This window comes from Gopherus evgoodei, chromosome 11 (assembly GCF_007399415.2).
Source record: "Gopherus evgoodei ecotype Sinaloan lineage chromosome 11, rGopEvg1_v1.p, whole genome shotgun sequence".
NCBI classification, from domain to species: domain Eukaryota; kingdom Metazoa; phylum Chordata; order Testudines; family Testudinidae; genus Gopherus; species Gopherus evgoodei.
Window position 1 is genome coordinate 41,416,783 of NC_044332.1, and position 17,381 is coordinate 41,434,163.

At 44.4% G+C, this 17,381-nt stretch overlaps 1 protein-coding gene across 5 annotated transcripts in view; it reads right to left on the minus strand.

Moving 5' to 3' along the window:
• The window catches only part of GAD1 (glutamate decarboxylase 1), a 51,518-nt gene that overhangs the window by 20,750 nt on the left and 13,387 nt on the right, over positions 1–17,381 (minus strand). For all 5 annotated transcript variants that reach the window (XM_030579311.1, XM_030579309.1, XM_030579312.1 and 2 more), the window contains 5 exons: positions 17,093–17,239; positions 13,562–13,624; positions 6,330–6,488; positions 5,035–5,277; positions 1,021–1,111 (listed from right to left, as the gene is read on the minus strand). In XM_030579311.1, coding sequence (XP_030435171.1) covers positions 1,021–1,111; positions 5,035–5,277; positions 6,330–6,488; positions 13,562–13,624; positions 17,093–17,162 — 626 coding nt within the window. In that variant the 5' untranslated portion in view covers positions 17,163–17,239. The remainder of the gene's footprint in view (positions 1–1,020; positions 1,112–5,034; positions 5,278–6,329; positions 6,489–13,561; positions 13,625–17,092; positions 17,240–17,381) is intronic.

The window sequence follows — 17,381 nt, forward strand, 5'->3', positions numbered from 1 at the left end:
CCATGCTAGTAGCAGTTTTAGGTGAAATGAACACAGCCATAACACAATACATACACACATCCATTAAAGTCCTGAAATGGAAAGTGGTATTTGTTATCTGATAAGTAATTGGACTCCAAGCATGTCCCACTTTTTGGAGCATACACAAATCAATACATAATTTAAAAAGGCCCAAAGGCTTTTTCCCCCTCTCTGAATGACACTATTTGTTGTAGAAATACAACAATACACCTTGAACTTAATTTTCACTCTCATTACTTGAAATGTAATGAATAATGGAGGGTAAATTATTAAATACAATCTAGTTCGAAAAGGTTATCTGTCTGATCCTGCCACACTCTGAATTTTGACTAATCTCAGTCAGGATAATTCCTTCATATTAAGTTAATTACAAATGTTATGGTTTTTAATCCTTTTGACAGCTTTTTTGAAGCCTCTTAAAAGCCACTTATGTGATGACAGCTGAAAAAGAGGAAGCTAAGGGCCCAATCCTGCTCTCACTGAGGTCAATGGGAGCAGGAGCAGAATCAGGTCCATAAATATTTTATGCTCTAGTGTTTGCATTAGGATAATTGCAAAATTATTAATTGGAAAGTCAAATCTTAACAGGAATAGACCCAAATTAGCTCAGAAAGAAAGAAAGAAAAAAAGAAAGTAAGAAAGACCATCTAAATTATAAGAGTTCTGGTTGTAACACACTGGGATAGATAAACAAACATTTCTCCCAAAAGGCGTTCCATCATTTGGTGTTGTATTATCAGAATGACTACAGTTTACTTACACTTTATTTTGGGATATCTGAGTTTATGTGTGATAGTAATGCAAAATTTCCTCTTAAAATCTGCTGAAAGCTGTAATTGTTTCCACTAGTTTATTGCTGCATTATATAACATGAGAATGCCTAGGACACGTAATACATTACATGGGACATCTTTATTATAAAGGAGTTGCAAAAATCAGTCTTGGCAACCTGTATAATCATTAATCACAAAAAAGAAAGAAAAATAGGAGACTGCTTACATGTTAGTATTTGCAGTTGATGTCAGCCATTCACCAGCCAAGCCAATAATATCCAGTCCAGTGGAGAGCTGGTTGAAAAAACGAGGATGACCTGGGAAGATCATTGAAAACAATATAGCACATCACATGCCTTTCATTGTCATCTTTGGCTGTTCATTTTTAGTTCAGCAGTCACCCAAAGCCTGGCTTTATAAGACAAAATGTGTGGCACGATAGATGCCCCTAGAACGTCTATAATTGAGGTGGTGGTGAAGTGCAGGGGGATAACATATTTCAGCACCAGTGGCCAGGAGACTTGGGTCATTTTTGCATTTAAATAGAGAAAAGCTATGCAGAGTGTACTCCTGGGTCTCTTTAGATAAGCAATGGTTAGGGCCGTGAACAGTAGGCATGCGGAGCTGAACAGCCAAGAACTCTGCTCTTCTCCTCTCTGCAATAAAGGAAAGTTTCGCTGGGCCTGATCCTGCTTGCATGGATGACCTGGTTTCCACAGACTTCAATTTCCACAGACAGGATCGGGGCGGGGCCCCTGAAAAGTTTTGAAAGAGAACATTCAGCTAAACTAAAACGAGGATATTGCTCTAACTGTGAATTACTTCAGAATCAGGCAGACCGCTGTATTTAGCTGGCCTCTCTTTGCAAAGACAGAGTGAGTCCAAATATTAGACCAAGTCTGTTCACCCCCCAAACACTGACAGCTGGTAATCTCTCCTGATCAGAAATCTTGAGCTCCTGTGGAGTACCCGGAACAGATGCATAATGCAAAGCTCTTCCACATATTTATCAATTCATCGGGGAACTATGGTAAGGTTCAATGTTGGACATCAAAAAGGGACATAGGCACCTCGAATTTGGCTCAACATTTAGCTTGAAAACAAACAAAAAAAACCTAAACGACCTCTTTTCCCCTTAAAAAAAGCAAACAGTTTTTACAACAAGTTGAGCGATAGAAGTATTGCCATACAATTTTTAAACAGTCCGATGGGAACAATTTTTAAAACAAATAAATATTCATCTGAGTTTGTAGCGTTTGTATCCCCAACATTCTGCAAAACCTGAAGCTGATACGGACTATAAACTGACTATCGACTTCCATTGCCCAACCTCAATAATGATGCATGCATAAACAAACACTATTAATAAGAAAAGGCAAATAAGAATTTTAGAATCATTGCAGTTGTAATAAATGGCCAAATCCTTCTACCACTGAAATCAACTGGCAGAACTCCCAGGATCAGGCTCTACAATCTTGAATGTACTGATTTGCATACCATCCCCATTTTACAGACACAGAAAGATAAAATTATTTGCCTAAGATCACACAAAAAGTTTGTGGTGGATCAGGGAATTGAACGCTGCTCCCTCAAATCCTAGGCTAGTCTATCCTTCCTTTTACGGGATCCTTAACATAGGTACGTAAATTGGCTCTAGAACATTGCTAACATCCCTTTCTTGCAAATAGGGTTTTGCAATTGATCTGTGAGGTGCTGTAAAATAATTAATAGAATAAACTAAAAAAGGCTCCAGAACTCTGCTGTAAATAGTCTGTTGTAGAGCATAAGGATTCCACATATTTGTGATTCATTGCCTATACAATGTAAGATTTGTGGGGGATGGAGGGAGAGGACTGTCCACTAGTTAACAACATTCCTAAACAGTATGCAACTTGCTCAACATCCATTATTATAGCTTAATTAATTATTTTTAGTTATACAAAATCAATTGCTCAAGTATTCTACACTTTTCCTGCAAAGCCCTCATGCATGGGGTTAGCTACTCCTTTCACTCCGCTGCATATAATGTCCGAATTACATGCCCACCAGGATTTTACGGTTGTATATTAACAAGCCACATCTTCTCTAACAACATTAACCCCCACAGTTTCTGCAGAGAAGTTTCACACTCTCCAGAAAACCGTATGCCAAATGAACATAAATATTTGTTTCCAATTACTGCTCTGCTGAATAGTGGTTGGGTACAGGTTAAATAGCAGTTATATTAAAATGGATTCGATTTGTATGTTACAAAACAATTCTTCTCTTGCTGTCTTGACACAGTTTGAGAAACTATTTTAATAAATCATCGGGGTATCTTCTGCTGATGCTTTCAGCACCTATCTTTCCCCCTTTATGCTGGATTACTTTTTTAAACAACAGACTAAATCCCATGGACTTCAACTGGAGTTTTGCCTGAAGTTTTGCCTTTACAACCGGGTGCCAGATCCAAGCTCCAGTGAAGTTAATTATAGTCTTTAATTGCAACCAGGAGGTATGGGTAGTGCAGTGGCTTGAGTATTGGTCTACTAAACCAAGGGTTGTGAGTTCACTCCTTGAGGGGGCCACTTACAGATCTGGGGCAAAAATTGGTCCTGCTAGTGAAGGCAGGGGGCTGGACTTGATGCCCTTTTGAGGTCCCTTCCAGTTGTAGGAGATTGGTATATCTCCAGTTATTACCTACCTTATTACCTTTTTGCTGCTGCTGAATCCATCACCAAGCCTGAAGTTTCTGTTATTAAAATCCTTAACCTGCTGCTACTATGAATACAGTCTGTTTGACTATATCTGCGTCTCAGGTGTCATTTAATAACATTAATATGAAATAGCTGTCAGCATATAGCACCAATAAAATCCCAGGTAACAAGTAGGAAGAGTCAGGATAAAAGTGCTAGCTAAACAGAACAACAACATAACCCCACTAACAGGACAATAGACAACACAGACAACCAGGCATGGAATTAGGAAATTAAATTAAACTGCAGTAACTGTTGCTTTTGTTGAAAGAACATGCTGGCCACAGGTTAAAAAGGCAGACTTGGGGGTCTGAAATATGCTCTCAGTTGTTAAAACAGGCACAAGACAAAAACACAGTACTTGCTACTCTCGAAGAATTCGAACAGTGCAAATTGGGCCGACAAGATTAAAACATTATTTTCATAGTTTTGTTGCTTAGTTTAATTCTATCGGTTTGCACTAGGAAGGAAGATATGATGGACAACCCCCCTCAGCACCATGTGGCTGAACTGTTCCGCAAGCAATGCTCGTAGTTTAGAAAGCATTGCTCTTAATAGCTCATCAGGCGAATTTCAGAAGGAAGATTTGAAACCCTTCCCTTCTACCCTCCAGGAGCTTCTGTTGTAAAACCATCTGAACAATCTGGAGCGATCATGAACAGTTATGACAGAAGTTGTAGCCTTTCCCATCCGGTCTCACGGAGTGAGCAGAATTAGCTGCAAGCTGTAATAGTGGAGTGGGTTTGGGGAGAGGGGATCTGCCCTATTATTGCTCCAGGTCCTGAACTGCTGTTCGGGTAACTGCCATATGCGGAGTTATTGGCAATTTAGATTTCTATTATACAGACTTAAAAGTCAAACATTTCAGGCGACACAAGCGGACGATCAGTGGCTTTATTTTGGGTTTGTGGCTACAGCTCACTGAATAAGGGAAGTTGTGATAAAAGTATTTATTGATACGGGATTCAAAATGACCTGGAAGTGAGAGACTCCCTGTGTGGTGAGTTTAAATCTGATTATTAACGATTCCTAGAATTTCATTAAACGTCTGGTGAACATAAAGAAGAAAAACTGCGAATTCAGTCTCATTTATACCCTCATTTGCCTAATGAGATCGCTCCCCGGAGATGCAGGCGTCTTACATTTCATCAAGCGAAAGAGATTACGGCTTAAAAACTTGTGTTTGGGCTCCACAAACAACCCCGGGAAATGATATCCATTTGAGTGACGGATGGAGCAGCCCCGCCTGGCACTGGTGACAAAGTCACTTTCCGCCACAGAGGGGCTGGAATGAACCTTTACAAAGCTGAGCCCTTTCCGGCGAGGTGGAGGCAGGGGCAGTGTATCATTAATACATTGGGCTCAATCCTGCTCTGATGACTCACACAAGGAGCAATATACGAGTCAACAGGCCCCCCGGGCCTGAGTCAAGCCCACAGAAATCGGCCCCTTACCGCGTTTTTCCCTTCCCCCCACTATGGAGAGCAGGGTCTGTGAGACGGTACCTGTCCTGACTCCGTACTTCAGCGTGTCCCTGCAGTCCACCAGGATCTGCTCGAGGGATTCGGGGTTGTCCGAGAGCTCCAGGTTGAAGCCCTCCATCCCTTCCAGCAGCTGGTGCGGGTGATGGAAGTCCAGGACTTTGGTGGACCTGTCGAACGTCTTCCTCACGTAGGTCAGGAGAATGTCAACCACCTCCAGCAGGAACTGCATGGTCTGCTCCTCGCCATTCTTGGCAGGCAGCAAATCTGCGGCGGGCGGGACACAAGAATTCAGCGCCTGCCTAGCAATCGGGAGGCAGAATAAGGACCGGGGGCTCCCTGCGGAGCGTCATTTCCCAGGCTCCTCCAACACGACCGCCCGGAGGCAGCGGAATGCCCCGGCCCCTGCTCCGCCGCCCCGCGGCCGCCAGCACAGGAATTGTGTGACAGTGTCTGGTATCTCCTGCCAGGGCTCTATCAACTTCACTCCCATTCATCATCGGGCGGCGAGGGCACTCAATAGCAGCTTCCTGCTAGGTGCTAAAAAGCGCATGTCACTGAAATCGTGACACCCTACAAGCTAATCTATCGTGTTCCGAGGGGAAAACACGCTTAGCAATGAGCCCGAGAGTAAGAAGCTGCTCCCTGCACAACATTGTCTCAGTTCACTCGCTCTGCCTGGCAAATTAAACCTGTGGCTGAAGGTGCTTCTGGTTCTCCCCCACCTCACCCCATTAGGAGCATATTAACTGAGATGCTTCCTAATCGGATGGCTATGCTGTTTTAACTAGCCTTTAAACACACATTGGTAATGAGCGCTCTTCCCAAATTAAAAATAGATTTACTGTAAGTATCCATGGAATAATGGAGCAATAAAATATAAGACCAGCACTTTGCCTATCCTCTCTCGCCTCTAGCAGATTGTTAGAAGATACCAGTTTATGCATCAAAACGTAATCACAGCAGACTGACACAAACACACCCCGTCAAGCATACGTTGTACTGGAAATAATTTAACGTTTTTAACGGCCGATTTACAATGAAAAAATGCTAACTCATTTTTTTGTGGGGCAATTGCTTAGGTGGTGTAATTGGCGTAACTCCACTGAAGTCGCTGGAGCTGATCCGATTTACACCAGCTGATGATCTGGCCCAAAGTATTTTAAATACATATAGGTATCTCTCTAACATTTACAGCAAAATTATAAGAAAAAAATCATTATTAAAAAGGAAAATCTGCAGCTAGATGCAATGCCAGAAAGATAGACCATAAAAACACTGCTGAGATTAAGCAGACAATAGTTGTAAAGAGCATTTACCTCTAGCAAATAAATTGGAGAAGTCTGTCTCGGCCCGCCTGAACCTGGCTTCCCTCTCGCTGTTCTCACAAGCCAGCAGGTTCTTGGAAGATTGCCTTTCTTTGAGAGAGCTCACAATCCGGCTTTTATCTTCCAGGCTGTTGTTCCTTTGCAAGAACCCTACATTATTATTACAAGATCCACAGGTCAGAGTACTCTCACTTCCCAGCATGTTAATAAACGCTTAAAGCAGCTCACTAGACAACAGTTCAAAGTGGGGTTTGTTCTGTATCTACCTAATGAGGTCAGGAGTAAGAGTATTTATGGGGATTATTTGCCTCGAGGAGGGTGAGCTCCAAATGACATCAACTACAGAAACCCAGCCATGCAAATAACAAATTCTCGTCATTTAGTGCAGTGGTAAATTCTTATTAAGTCGATCAGACAGATTCCACTTCAGTAATCAGGCACTGGAAGAGCGTTCAGGATGAGTCAATGCCATTGCAGCCTGCAGACGAAGTTTATGGGCCCAGCAGACAGAAAGGGGCAGTGATGTGTGATTAAAATCAGGGCAACTTTCAGTTTTCCTCCTCGTGTTGCCATCGCGCAAAGAAATTATGTTAGTAACTGGCTAACCTAGGAGATTGTCCATTTCTATAGAGGCACTAACCTCAGCGAGCTTCCTCTCCCTATTAGTGACGATAAATTAATATCAGGAAAAAGTGGGGAGATGCTGATTTTCAGGTAAAAAAATATTTCTGTGTTTTTAATCATTTCCTCCTGGCCTCAGAAAATCTGTTATTATCGGAGATACAGTTGTAACATACAAGATTATATATAAATAATCATTATGACAATATTTCCAGGCCCTCGAGTACATGGCGATGGGCTCCATACAATAGCCTAATAGAAAACAACAATATTCTCGGTGCATAAAGTAGAAATGAAAACTATAATTATATTTCCCATTCAATCCACACTAGCTAAACAAAGTAAACCAGCTAAACCTGTCTCCTTGTGTTAACCAAGTAAACGGATTTTTATTTCCTCTCCGGCAACGTTGTTTTTATTAGAGACCTTATAGAAATGTCTTTAGACATGAGCCACCTTTCAGCCTCTGTAGCCACTTAACGTCAAACGGTGCCATAGTTTAGTTTCATGGCACATTCTGTGGTAATTCGACGTTATGACAGGTACTGATAATGTAAACATTTAACTAGAACTGCAGTCATCTGTCATCCAAAGGTTCCCACCGACCCACCAGCTTCTCGAGCCTTGACACTTGAAAAAAAACCTTTACCGTCAAATTTGAATCCATCAAAACCAACCACACTTTGTGTTCCGAGTTCAGGAGAAAGACTGCGCGTAGGAAAAGCCAACACTGTAACTGTTTTCCTTGTTCCGTTCTGTCCATTTCCCTTGGCTGGCCTTAGACTGAAAGGCTCCCCTTCTGCCCCTCTGAGCTCGCAGCCACCACTTTACTAGCTAGAGGTTTAATCTCTCATAGATAAACGCTATGGGGGGCTGACAACTGAAATATCCTTCATGATTTAGACTTTTGCAAACTGAAAATTGCAGATACATCTTGAATACAGGTGTGTGTGTGTGTGGAGAGGATTCTGCTATAATTTGCTGCGTAGTAAATCCGCAGGCTCTGGAGTTCCTTTTACAGAACGGTTTAGCATACTTGGAGCGCAAAATACGGAGAAGAGGAAGTGGTAGCCTTGTTTATTTACATTGAATTTAATGATTCAGTATTAAATCATAATGGATTTAGGTCCTGTTGCTACAGTTTCAATGTCAACAGAGTGAAAAATAATCTCTGCTGCTTTGTTATGCATATGAAATAGCGTATGAGTCAGAGTTTACCATAACACTAATAACACAATAACTGGATGATACAGTGAACACATTGGCTACAGAGTAATTTAATTGATGGTCTTGGAAGTTCTTCATTTTAGTTTCAAAGATAGAGAAGGAATTTGTCGGATAAAACCAACACAAAAATGTGGATGCACTACAGCAAACCCTCACTGCACGAGTAATCCGAACAGCCAAATGAAATCAACAGGATTACTCTCATAATTGAGGGTTACTATCCCATGGTTTACAAGGCTGGCCCCAGATAGTCATTGTACTTTTGACTACCATTTGATGATCACCTCCACCGGTTCTAGATGGCATTTCTCATCCTCCCACCGCTACCCCATGCATTTAAGAGCACGAACCTCCAATCCGGAAACTTCAGGAAAATTAAATAAGGGTGTCTCAGATCTAGTGCATAGTAAGAGGAGCTGTTCAGGTACTAAAAATAAAATTATTTCTTATAAACTAACAAACAAAAAACAAACAAATAACCCACCTAACTGCTGCAACCTTATGAGTAAATGATCCTCTAATAAAGAGAAACAGGTTGCAGCATAACAAAGTAGGCGTGTGTTATACCGGGTGTATGCTCTGTCTCAGGAAGCATACTATTTTCCATATAAACAACAAATGAAATATTTAGTGCAAGAAGTCCTGTAAAAAGAACAACGGCTCTGAAAAAAAAATACAGCGATTTCTCACTGTTGCATACCCTCAATGGCGTTAATATTATAGCGTGAAAATAAACATAGATTTAAAATATTTCCAGTACTAAACTGAGGGGCAGATCTTGAATTACAGACAAGATGGCAACTATCACCGGAAGGCAGACGATTGTATTTAAGATGGTTGGAGAAGTTGTCTAGATGCTAAAGGGATTGGTATGGCTGGCAAACACTTAGTTGCCTCTCCTTGGTGGTCGCAATGTTTCAGTGCTCAGATTGATCTCGGTGGTGGTATCACCATACCAAGAAGATGGAACCAGAGTCCTTGTCCAAATTAAAAGACAACAATATTTCCTTTGACATATTTAAGAAAGTTCCCCAGCACCTCGGTCTATGTTGTTATCTAATTAATCTAAAGTGAATAAAGGCAAACGAGATTAATTCCGGAACAAAGCAATTGAACTATTAATAGGAAAAGCAGCAAAGAGTCCTGTGGCACCTTATAGACTAACAGACGTTTTGGAGCATGAGCTTTCCTGGGTGAATACCCACTTCGTCGGATGCATGACTATTAATAGTAAGTGACAGTTCCACTTTCGCACATAACCATAATGTACTAGGGCTTTTATAGTCTTGATTCCCATTTAGCAGAAAATCTCGCAGCGCTGGTTAACGATACAAGTCACTGAGAACACGGTTGTACTCCCAGATGTGAGACTCATGCTCCGAGGTGAGTTTCCATAATTACTTTGTAGCCAACTTGGGGGCCTCGTCTTGTATTTTTTTTGCTCATCCAAAGCTTTCAGAGAAATAAATGGGTATTTTGCTTGACTCAGGCTCAGGACTATAAATTGGAGCATTGCTACCTATTTATAGATCACATGGGATATGACCATCTGGCCTTATTGAGAACCTACAAAAGAAAAGGCTGGTTTGAGGGCATAGATACCACAGGACTGAATATAGGGGCTGTTGATGCTTTAAGTTTATTTGCCTGTAGGTATACCTATTTACTTTGTGGAGCTCGCCTCGACCACAATGTTATTTTAATGGAACTTTGTGAATGTAGAACACAAGGGGAACCAAAGTGGTTAAAAGCTGCACCAATAATAGAATGGTCTACTGCTTTCTGATTGGCCGAGAACAGCACAACAATTTCTCTTCAGCGTCTACTTTTTTTCCCCTGGGCATCTTCTAGGAACTGGTGATTTATAGACGCCTAACTAGTTCATCGGAATGCAGAAAAGAGTAGCCATGCTAGGGCTTTACTTGAAGGCTGTTTCTATGCCTGAGGGTAAACACATGAATAGATCAAAATGTTAAAATATCTGTATCCCACTTATGAATTTAAATTAAGAATTATGTTGGAGAGACAGTGGAAGCACCGGAGAATAAATTACTGTCCATGCTATTTGTCGTCTAGCTGAGAAGACGAAAGCCCTTATTAGCAACTGCTACACACTCAGAAATTAAACTGCGAGTTATTTTCATTGTTTTGCATGGACAGAATTTTTAAAAGCTACTTTTCTCAGGAATGTACCAGAAGGGACAGAACTAGAGTCCTGAATCTCAGGCTTAATAACAAATAAAATGGATAGGAAACAATAGCATTTGCACTCTGAAGGGGGAATGGATAGTGTGCATAAAACCATCTTTTATAGAATTTACATTGCAGATCACATAGACTTCAGAATGAGGGCTATAATCCAGATTTCCTAATGTCCAGTCCAGTGCTTTAACCACAACACCATAGTACCTCCATACACACATAAATCATTTGTACTAGATGCATCATAAACCAATATCTCCCAGGGGTGTTAATTCCAAAAGCGCCTAGATGAGTCATGAGCAAAAGTCTCACTGACTTTCAGTAAAACTTATGCGTCTTATTACTCACTTAGGCGCCTTCGAAATTTCCACCGTACCGTATTGCTTGCTATTTTGTAGAGTATTATCATCAGCAGTGAAAGCAGACTGCGCCCGATCGCACTACACAGACGCATCTGAACAGTTTTATTCAGCAGAGTAGTTCCACTGATTTCAATGGGAGTAAAATCATGTGTTTGTAGAACGGGGCCCGTTCAGCAATGATAGCAGTTTGGGGAAGACACTTATTTTTGTGGGTCAAATTGAAAGATTATAAATGGACTATAGCCATAGTAAAACATCTGAGCACTGCCAGAGAACTTTGCTATCAATGAAAATTAATCAATCCATTTAAAATACATTTGCTTATAAAAGGTATTTTTCCCTTCAGATTGTGGCTTTTAATTAGATAAGAGGGCAGACTGACATATTTAAGGGAAGATACATCGCATAAATCTTGGACAAGTAGTTGGTAAAAAATTAAAATACACGATATACAAAAATATTGTTAAAGACCGATACATTGCTCACGTGTTTGCTTTTGCTTTGAACCCTGTTTTGAATCTTATTTAAAGTCTGCGTTCAAAATTAATGGTTTTCAAAAAAAAGCAGTTCTGCCTGACAGACAAGCGACTGGTGTCAGGTTTACTGCAAAACTGTATTTCCATGATATTTAGGCTCTGAAACAATATTGTGTAGAATTAAGAGGAATCAACTGTAAATATTCAAATGTCATATTTCTAAATAGCTGTAATTAAGAAAAGGTACTTGGCAGCATTAAGAGTTTACGCTATTTAGTTTCCAAGGGTAACTTTTTATTACTGTGTTTGAGCTATAGAGCTGTGCGATTAATTGTGTGTGTGTACTTATACGTGTGCTGAGTTAAATAAATCACTTTATTAGATGAATTACCCTGTATTATCATTAGTATCTAGTGTATCATTTTAGTATAAAGCAGAAAAGAGTAATAAAATATATAGTACTAAAAATTAAAAGTAAGCACTCATGCAATACAGTGTCATTTTAATTCGGGTTTGTTTGCTTGCTTGGAAACCAGATGGTTATTGGTCTGAATTCCCCCCAACAGTCCTTTTCCTTCTTCAGATCCAACATGGTGGGACTGTTCATTTTCAGTTTATTTTATTTAACACCTACATTGTGTGGTGCTGCGATATCCCTTCATAACCCTGGTAGTCTAGCAACATGGAACAAACCCAGCGTTGCGTTACTTTATCAGTTCTGCTTGCCGTGCTAAATTAAAACGATGATGAATAAGCCCATAGCTCCAGACACTGAAGGGACCCGTAGGGGAACGGTCCATTAAACCCAGATCAGGGGCTATTTATAGAACTAAACGGCTACGCGTTAATAGCACCATTGGGTTCCAATGCAACTTCTTAGTAGAACTAGGGTTAAAAAAATTGCAACCTAAATTTTCCTGAATCCAAACTTCCAAGTAACAAAGCATCTAGCGAATGAGCTTTGATTAGGGAAAAAGGAGTTTAAATAGTTCTTTGCATTGATTAAACGCTCTCACCGCCCATTTCACACACACTAAAATGGTCCTCTTAGTAAAAGGTAATTGAGAACGGGGAGAAAATAATTCCTATTCATAACGGGGGAAATGCTGCGTAAAAGGAATGATAGCTTGGCATCAGATAATAAAGATCAGACTGTTTGTCTTCAAAAGGGAGGGCGCTATGAAGAAATCTGGAGAGGCGAAGACAGCTTGTTATCTGTAAATGAATCTCTTGCTGTAACGTTGCAATCTGATTGTATATTTGTTTCCTTTCCTTCATTTCATGTGCCTGCACGCTGACTGGCTGCCAGCACTATCTCCCAGACACAGCGCTGTGACGAATTGCCGTTTAATAAGGCTCTCGTTAATCTTTTCCCCCCAGGAGATCCGTATTTTCTGGCCTGATAAGGTTGAAAATTTTCAGACAGTGAGATGTGGCAAAAACTCTGCTCGTTTCTCACAGCCGCCCTTCTGGCCGCTCCCTCAGGCTCATTAAGCTTCCACAAGTTCTGTGCCAGCCCCTGCCCCTTTCGCCTCTCCTAGCCCTCTCCCCAGCTCAGTGGAACTGTGTCATCAGACAGGAGACCACGCTGAGCTACCAAGCTCCTCAAAGCTCTTCTCATAAAGAAGCAGCATAGAGACAATGCTTCGCTTTTAGCAGATCAAATAGTCCTGGAACCGGTAACCACCACCACCACCACCACGCCCCTTTCATCTTCCCAGCCACAGTCCCACACAGACTCAGCCACTTTCTCTCAACCTCGGTGCTGAAAAAAATGCTTTTAAATATGGTTCAGAAAATCTCCGGGATGAAAAGCTGCGTGAAGCGGCGCTCTGAGCCACGGACCTGCTCCGAGGGACGTCGATGGGAGCGCTCCGATTGACTTCAACTGGAGCAGGTTCGAGCACAAGGGGGTCGTGTAAAATAACCCGGGATTTCATTGTGTCTAGACCGAGTTAGGACGGTGCTGCGCCTCCAAGCCCTGCGCTGCCATTGCTCACTTCTGACAGCAGAGGGCGGAAGAGTCCGCAAAGAGCGGCGCTCACGCAGCCTCCCACGAATTACTAAAAGCAAATCGGATTGCTAAATGAGTTTGGGGGGTGGCGTGGGGCTGCGTCGCTTAGGCTCGCAGTGGGAGGAGGCACATCTCTTCTCATTTTGTTCCCTTTGCTGAATTATCTGAATACAAAGAACATGGCTTACTAAAGCTTCCCTCTCTCAGCCATGCTTCACACCAGGAGAGAGCGTTCTGTTTGACAAGAAACTCCCAGGCGTAGACGGGGTCAAAGGGTCACAAATGCACATTGAGAACTATGGACAGCGTCTTTGCACTTACCACATATTTTGAGACCAATTTTTCTGGTACATCCATGAGCCACATCACACCAGGTGTCGTAAGCTAAAACAAAAGACAGATTCACATAATACAGAAGCCAGGCACTAGGGTTTGAGATCCAGACACTTCAATTTGGGGGGCATCTGCTGTTATATTGTAATAAAATCCCCCCACATCAATATAATATACACTCCTCCTCTCCCCCTCTTGCCTATCTCCTCCCTTTGCACCCTCATCCACTGCCCTTTGAAGTGTACAGAGAATTTCAGATATCTCCATTTTAAAAGGGCTCCAAGCGCCTGGTGTGTGTTGGACTGGCGTCTGGAGTCACCCAGGGCAGAGCTGACTCTCTCAAAATCCGCAGTACCACCGAAACGTCACACCAGCCCATCAATAAAAGGCATCTGGCACCTGAACATCTAATAATTTATTGGTCTGCCTCCAACAAAATGGCAGCTTAAAATAAACTGGCATGAAATGGGGTCCTGGAAGAGTTCAGGAATTAATTGGGTGAAAAATAGTATTTGGCTACTTAATCGGACTTGCATGAATAAGCTTCCGCCAGACTGACAGTGGGAAGCACATTAGTGCGCCTCACGTCTTCTCTCTGCTTCTGCTCCCCACTTTCCAGCCGCCCCTTCATTCAACCCCACCCCCGGGCTGTGCTTTCAGACAGCGCGCTGCCAGCAGGGCTCACCGCTGCACTGGGGATGGGCGTGTGGGTGTGGGCGGAGAGGGAGGACAGAAGAAGCAATCATTGGCATAGTCCCATTTCTCTTTGCCTAGCGTTTGTCAGCGTGAGTGGTTTGAATGCCCGACATTCAGCCACCAGGAGGTTGCTGTCCCCCTACAGTGCCAGGCAGCCACAACGCATAAGTGGCTGGTATATTTCCACGGTACCATAAGCAGTTCCTTTCCAGTTGCCTTGATCTATTTCCTCGCAGGGCGCGATCCTGTGGTCACGGGCGCTAAGATGACGCAGGCGGTTTGGGGTGAAGAGATCAGGCAAGCTACCCCCCGCCCCCAGAAAACAACACCGAGAGGGGTATGGAGAAAACGGGCCCAGCCTTTCCCCTAGCAAAGCCCCCTCTCGCAGAGCTTCGGCTGGGGGGTGGGCAGCGATGGGCGCTGATCGCTGGCGCCTGTCAGTAACCGGAATAAGCAGTCGAGGTGTAACACGTGCCCCACAGTCAGGGCGAGTCCTGAGCAGTGACGGACCCCACCGCGCCGCCTGCCCTGGCGCCCGCGCCCGCCGTGGGGCCGGACTCGGAGCTGGTCCCCGGGACCCCCTCGCTACTCGCCGCGAGGCCGGGAGAGCCCCGGGGGACTGAGCCCGCTGTGTCTGCCACTCACAAGCCGCCGGGCTCTGGTAACGGAGCCAGGCCACCCCCGGAGGTAGGGCCCGGGGCCGCTAACGAACGAAGACCGAGGTCTCCCCGCGTCACGGAAACCCTGCGGGGGCTGGGGCTAGAGGGGCGGGTCCCGCCTGCTGGCCCCCCACAGGCGGGTGTTTGCAACGGCCACAGGAGCCGCCCCGAGGCGCCGTCAGGGGGCGCGGAGCGCGCCAAGCCCTCAGGGCGGGAGGGTGCGGGGTGCGGGCCCCGGGCTGAGCGCTCACAGCGGGGAAGGAGCAGCGGAGCTGGGCCTGGGGCAGGCGGGGCCACGCCTCACCCCAGCGCTGCCCGGCGACCTGACCCTCCCCCAGCCCGGCGCCCGGGAGAGACGTGCAGAGAGTGAGCCCGCCCGGCCCAGCTCCGCCAGCTGCCTCTCAGCGCCCCGCCACAGGCGGGATCGGCTGCGCAGCCTCTGGTCTCCCGCCGCCGGTGCCCCCGCGGCTTCCTGCCGGTAGGGGGCGGCAGGGCGCTCCAGGCTGAGGCCGGCTGCAGAATAGGCAGGGGAGGTGACCCCAGGAAAGGGGCGGCAGGGGGGGCTCTGAAGGGCGAGGGGGTTGGGGAATACGGGGGGGCCAGGGGGAGAGGCAGAGACTCGCCGGGGCTGCAGGCGCGAGCAGGAGAGGAGGGGCTGGGCAGAGGCTGAGGCGGGGACGGGGAACAGACTGGGCAGCACCAGAGCAGAGGCGCAGGACCGCAAGGCCGGAGGTTGCGGGCGAGGTGACCTCAGCTAAGGGGAGGAGACTGGCTTGGCCAGGAGGGAAAAGGTGCGGGGCTGGAGGGGTCAGAGGCGGACCCAGGAGAGGAGAGAGTGACAGCCTGGAAAAAACCCCTCTGACACTTCAGGCAGCCGAAGGCAACTAAGGGCTAGAATAAGATGGAGCCTGACAGCAAGATCATGGCCAAAGGGAGCCAGGGGCAGAAAAGCACCGGCTCCGGGGACATGGCGGCCCTCCCCAGTCAGTGCCCAGGCGGCTGAGAAAACAGCAGTGTGGGGAGGACCGGCTCAAGCGGCTGAGGGAGCTCTGCACTCCTGGGCTATTTCTAGCCTGTGGATTTTTGGTTAGATGGAGAATTTCGTTAAGTGCCCCCCTGCGTGATTATTTTTTAAGTTTAAACCCTGTCAGGTTGTCCCCTAACAATTGTTTGCTAATCTAACGTAGATACAGAGAGAAAATGGGATTTTGTGTTGCTGGCATTAATAGGTTATTTCTTCATTAAACTAAATGTCTGATTAATCCGATTTTAGTCCTGACATCTCAGCAAAAGACTACCCGCCCCCCCCACCTCAAGCCTCACACAAATGAACTGTTTTCCAGTGGGTTTTTGCATTTTGTGTGCCCCCCACCCATTCTTTCCAGTTGCAGAATAATCACAATAATGACTCTGATGTTCATGCCTCATAGCCCAGGCAGCCCTTTCAGGGTAAAAGCTATTCCTCGCATTACTGTGCCTGCCAAGCTTTTTTTCTTACTATTCCCCCCTCTTTGTCTCCGGTGATTATGTCATCGAGCTTTCCCCCCCTTTCTTTCGGTAGTTGATTGTCTGAATTGTCTAGGCAAATCTATAAAACGATTCTCCATCCACCTGCACCAGATCTGCTTCCCACTCACACCTCAATAACTCAAGGCAAATTCGGAGCAATTAGGGATACAGAGCTCTGAAAAGCTACAATTAGCATCCAAATTTCAGTTGATTATAGGCTTCAGTGTAAGCAAAAAGGAAGCTATAGCATTAGCAATATAAAATGCAAGTCTGGAACACACTTCACACGCCAGGTCTAGTTTCACCCTCTAACCAATTCAGTCGTCTTAAAAAAAAATCTAGATTTTCCAGCCATTTGAGTAGTTAGTTTATTTTCTAAATCTCCCAAAATGTGCCTGTAAAACCAAACATGACTGAAGCTGAGGCTTTTCGGCATCCTTAGAAAATTAGTGAAAAATCTAAGGACCAGCCTCTGATTTTAAAACACCAGAAAGATGGAATATTTCTATAATGCATTTTCCACACCTAGTTTAAAGGCATGGAACAAGGATTTTCAGCTTTGTCGTTTTGTGGCAAATTTGGTCTCACGGAAGTGCCATGCTAAAACGATAAAGCATCCAAAAGGTTTAAAACGAGGAGAAAGACTAAAACCTACTTGTGGGTCGTAAATTAGTGGGGTTGGAGTCCTGATTGGCGTTGGAGGAGGATGGAGCAGAGGATGCCATCACTTCAGAAAGTCAAAGTCCTTTGGTCCCGTATTTTCCTTCAATATTTCTCTGGTGGGTGGACAGTAAAGAATTTACTGGAAGGAAAGAAAAGGCGGCTTTAGAGATCTGGTCTCCTGGAAGGATGAAACGCGAGTCCTGTTTAGATTAACTAGTCAAGGTGTGATTCTGCAGCCAATAATAAGCAATTAAACTCCTCGCGAAGTGACAGTGTCTGGG